At 41.7% G+C, this 5,000-nt stretch overlaps 1 protein-coding gene across 3 annotated transcripts in view; it reads right to left on the minus strand.

Annotated features, from left to right (window-relative positions):
- Positions 1-243: 243 nt before the first annotated feature.
- Positions 244-5,000, minus strand: part of kdm6ba (lysine (K)-specific demethylase 6B, a) — a 42,194-nt gene continuing 37,437 nt past the window's right edge. For all 3 annotated transcript variants that reach the window (XM_042069062.1, XM_042069064.1, XM_042069061.1), the window contains exons 19-23: positions 4,830-5,000; positions 4,405-4,546; positions 3,831-3,957; positions 2,994-3,164; positions 244-2,278 (exon numbers count right to left, since the gene is read on the minus strand). The exon at positions 4,830-5,000 is cut by the window's right edge and continues 17 nt beyond it. In XM_042069062.1, the coding sequence (XP_041924996.1) occupies positions 2,255-2,278; positions 2,994-3,164; positions 3,831-3,957; positions 4,405-4,546; positions 4,830-5,000 (635 nt within the window). In that variant the 3' untranslated portion in view covers positions 244-2,254. The remainder of the gene's footprint in view (positions 2,279-2,993; positions 3,165-3,830; positions 3,958-4,404; positions 4,547-4,829) is intronic.

A 5,000-nucleotide genomic window follows, 5' to 3' on the forward strand; every position in this document is an offset into this window, starting at 1 on the left:
AGGCCCATTCAAAGAACCTTTCACAAGTTCTAAATTCTAGGGGCTTCATTAAAACAATTCAAAGTTTCTAAATTAGATAATTTCTAGATTAATCCTAGATTATTTATGGTTAAAATATTTCCTTAATAGTGCAGCACACCTCTTTGTACAGGCCTCAGACCCTAGAGTATGCATCTCTAGCCTGTCATAATCACCCATTAAATTCAAACAAAGACATTCACAAAAATATACCCAGAACAGCTCCAAGTTTATCAAAAGCATTTAATAATAATAATTAATAATAATAGTCAATCATAGCAATGTCACACGAATTCACAAAGTGTTTAAGACAAGTGTGGCTCAGTTTGTTTGTCCTGTGTGACTTCTCTAGACAGTGCAGTTTTAAATAAAAGACCACAAATAAAGGAGAGTAGGGGAGGATATATTGCAACAGGAAAAATAGATTTCTTTTCTTTTTAAAAACATAAAAAAGAGAAAAAGAGTTCAAAGAGAACTCAGCACCTTCTGAAATAACCGTAACCAAACAGCTCACCATAGTACTGTCCTGTTAAAATCGTCCATTTTAGCTATAAGACTTGAAAGAAAAACAAAATCATCTGAGGAAAAAGCATCTTAGCCTCATTCACATTGAAGGCCAACACATACACACACACACACATGCACCCAGAATCGCGCGCACACACACTAGTGATGTGTAATGACAAACAAAACGCTTCATGTTGTGTGTGTGTGCCAATGTCTTTATGCGTGTGTCAACCTAGCAACTTTCTGAGCTTGTGGTCGTGAAATAGCACCCCCAGCCGCTTGGCCTTAAAGTAGCACCACACAAAAACAAAAGAACACAAAAATGTCTCTCGGGACAAGTTGCAATAGGCAGTAGGAGGTCTCCAGAAGGGTCCATGTCCGTCTCAGTTCACTGAGAGAGGCCATGATGCATTTACAGTAAAACCACCTCTGTTAGGTTTTTTTTTTTGTGTGTGTGTTTGTTTTTAGTTTTGTGTTTATGTGGGGAGATAACAATGGCTCCTTGTCGCTTGCTTGTTGTTTATTCCCCCCATGTACATGGAAAATATGTTATTTTGATAAGTCCCATCATTACTACCAGTCTGTGCACTTCTATTAGTCTGAAAAGACAACTTGTCTAGACCAGAAGAGGCTCAAGAGCCAGGGTAAGCACCATTCGAAAAAGACACCCCCACCAATAAAAAACCCCCAACATTACAGGAATTCATTATAATAAAAAGCTTTGAACAATTCAGACAACCCTACGGACAGGGGGAGCACATTTATATCCAATAAATAGAGAAGAACATTAAATTAGAAAAGCAATGTACAATTAAAATCTGATAAATCCAGGAAGAATCTGCATCACCAATGTCAAAATAAGAGGTACAATTCAACTGAAGCAAAAAAAGGACAAAATATCAATAACAATAATTATCTCTCATAAAAGAAAGGAAAAACTATGAAGACCCCAAAAATATTCTAAAATGCTGAGTCATGACTTTTTTTCTTTCTCTCCAAGGACAACAAAACCAACAATTAATTTTTCAAAGATGTATGAACAAAAGACAGTCTGTTAAACCCGTATGCTTTGTAGAATTCCAAACAACTGTAACTTTAAAATTCTTAATGCTTTTTAAAAGGATTCATATCTCTATCATTAGTATCTGATCTGTTCACTAAATACAAGTCACAAGGCCAATGTGGTATATATCTAGGCTGCTCTAGTTTTTTATTTTTAAAAAAGAATAAATTATATTAAAAAACGGAAAACAGCACCACGCGAAAAATACAAACAGCATTTACAATTTTCAGTATTCATAGAAAAAAAAAAAACCTGAACAACCTGAAAACATAAGACATGCCATTGAGAGTCAACTCCAATGCTGTTTCTATGACAACACCAACGGCGCTCCACTGTCCAATCCTTGTTAGACTAGTCCAAAGACAGGCGTGCCCGACCACCGACAAGCAGGAGTTTTATTGGCTGATTGTTATTGTAAACAACGTTGAGTAAACTGGTTTTCGATTGGCTTGTTCAACAAGTATTTAACAGTAGTAGTAGTAGTACATACAAACAAATAAACGAACGTACAAACAGAAAAAAGGAACTTAAACGTCTTTTTTTGTGGTAAAATGAACTAAAAAAAAACAACAAAAAAACTCTTTCTTCCTGGCGATTTGGCGACAGGAGATTTGGTTATGGCTGTGAGACGAGACGAGAGGAGAGGAGGGGAGAGGAGCAGGCGGCTCATCGGGAGCTTGATGCTTGATGCTGTAGACACACAGAGAAGGGCGGAGTTAGCATTTGTTACAGACCCCACTAGCAGGTATGCATGACATATTTAAAGTATAATAGAAATGGCATACCGGTACTATAGACAACATTAAACATGCCAGTATACATGTTAGACTACTGAAGCTGTCATAGGAGCAAAAAGTGTACTTCTATACTCTTTGGTAGGAGTGTGTGTGTGTGTGTGTGTGTGTGTGTGTGTGTGTGTGTGTGTGTCCGTCCTCACTAGACTGAAACTGTCAGGAGTGTGTGTATGTGTGTCCTCACCAGACTGAATCTGTCGTAGGTGTGTGTGTGTATTTTTGTGTGTGAGTGTGTATGCTCACCAGACTGAAGGTTATGGTTATGGCTATGGCTGTGAGAGATGTGTCGTAGATGTGAGTGTGTATGTGTGTGTGCTCACCAGACTGAAGCTGTCGTAGGCGTGTGTGTGCTCACCAGACTGAAGCTGTCGTAGGCGTGTGTGTGTATTTTTGTGTGTGTGTGTGCTCACCAGACTGAAGCTGTTGTAGGCGTGTGTGTGTATTTGTGTGTGTGTGAGTGTGCATGTGTGTGTGCTCACCAGATTGAAGCTGTCGTAGGCGTGTGTGTGTGTATTTTTGTGTGTTAGTGTGTATGTGTGTGTGCTCACCAGACTGAAGCTGTCGTAGGCGTGTGTGTGTGTGTGTGTGTGTGTATGTGTGTGTGTGCTCACCAGGCTGAAGCTGTCGTAGGTGGCCATAAGCTCCTCGGTGCGGTACTGCTCCAGCACCACCACGTTGGCCAGGGCAGGACTCCGCTGCCGGGCGCAGTCCTCACAGTGGACCACGTACGTCTTCCTACTGCTGCTCTCACTCGTCACAAACAGCAGGTTAAACACCTCCACCTACACACACACAAACACACACACACACACACGCACACATTAACAACCTTGTCACACAATGTGGCGTTTCCGTTTCTTTGTGTGTTTTTACCGGCTACGTCTACATTATTGTGGATTCGTTTTCCACATTCGTAGGCAACGGCTTAAAACACATACAGGATCGCCAGCGGATCCAAATCGTTCCGTTTCGGGAGCTCGGACACGATGGTGTAATGTGGATAAATGAGGGCCAATTGGGACAAAAGTCTTTCAGGTTACAAAACAAAACAAAACAAAAGCACTAGTGTAGATGTAGCCTTAGAGGAGTACAACCCTTGATGCTTGCTTAAAGTTATTTCATTGATCCCAGTAAGTTTACAGTAGAAGAAAGCGAAACATTTCTTTGAAGAAACGCTGACGAAATGCAACAGTCGGACACACGCCTGTCCCCATGGTATGATGCCTCCACAGTTATCTTTAACATCAGCCTCTAGAGGGCCAAGATGCATCGCCACTCATCTCAGAACAGTAAACTTTGGGACTTATGTCACAGTTATTATTTATTATCTATACTTGTGCTTTCTTCCACCCCTGTTATGTAATGTCACTGATGTTAACAGTGGGCTGTTCTACAGTGTGTTGTGTGCTGTAACCGTGCGTATTATAGGCGTGCATTATCGGACTCACGTCACACTCGTTGCAGTAGTACGCGGGCTCGTCCTTCACCCGGCTCTGGTAGGAGATCTTCTTCCCTCCCGCTACCAGCTGGTCTCTCAGGATCTGAATGTGCTTCATGGACTGTAGGAGACAGTGTCTGACGAAGGGGAAGACAGACACACACACACACACACACGCATCAGATTTCCCATTCCTCTGTATTTCCATTGTGTTCTAAATCTACTTAGATCACTTCTACAATGTGAACACAACCTGCTATCTGGCTCAGTAGATTAATGCTCATCGTTTTTTTCCTGCATTTCAATTATATACCACAGTAGGTCACCACAGCTACATTTTAAATGTCAATGTATAGGATATAGTATTAGCATAGTAGAAACCATAAATAGTTTTATGTACATTTTATGTAGTCTAGCTCATTCTAACAGTTGCTTATACACCGCATAGTTATACATGGTTGTTACATATAGCAGGATGCATTGATGATTCTATTTACTCTATTAATGAGTGGTATTGTTTTATTTAGGCCATATGGCATTTCCATCTCTGAGAGGCACTCATCCCCTCCTTAGCTTGTACTCACTTGATCATCTGGTAGGTGTCCGGTTCGGTGACCTTGACTGTGCGGGCCACGTTCCAGGACACGTGGATCATGGGAACGATGGACTTGACCTTCTTCACCTCGTTCCACTCGAAGCGCTCCAGGGCCAGCTGATACTGGTAGGCTGAGAACACAGCAGCGAAGACATATATGTTTAATACATGATTAATTAATTATTAATTAATAATTAATTAATGTAAAAAACACATTCGGCCATAATTTGACAGATGGGCAGAGTGCAAAGTCTAACTAAAACAGTAACACAGTCTGGACATTTTTTTTCTTTTGCGACCACCTTTGCGTTCTGGATAAGTGGACCCTGTTTCCTTAATGTTTTTGAGTCAATTAATTCGCACGAAGGTGTAGGGTAACATCTTAAACTGGGTCGGTGCTGGTGGGACACTTACAGTTGAGCGGGCCTACGTTCCAGGCGATGTTGTTGCACCAGCCCACGGCCTGGACCCAGTGCACGGTTCCGGCGTTGATCCACACCAGGTCGCCAGGCCGCTGCACGAAGCGGTACACGGGGATGTTGGCCCGGTAGAGATCGTCCAGGACTGGCCACCAGGACCCTGTCA

Source organism: Alosa sapidissima, chromosome 18 (genome assembly GCF_018492685.1).
Source record: "Alosa sapidissima isolate fAloSap1 chromosome 18, fAloSap1.pri, whole genome shotgun sequence".
NCBI classification, from domain to species: domain Eukaryota; kingdom Metazoa; phylum Chordata; class Actinopteri; order Clupeiformes; family Clupeidae; genus Alosa; species Alosa sapidissima.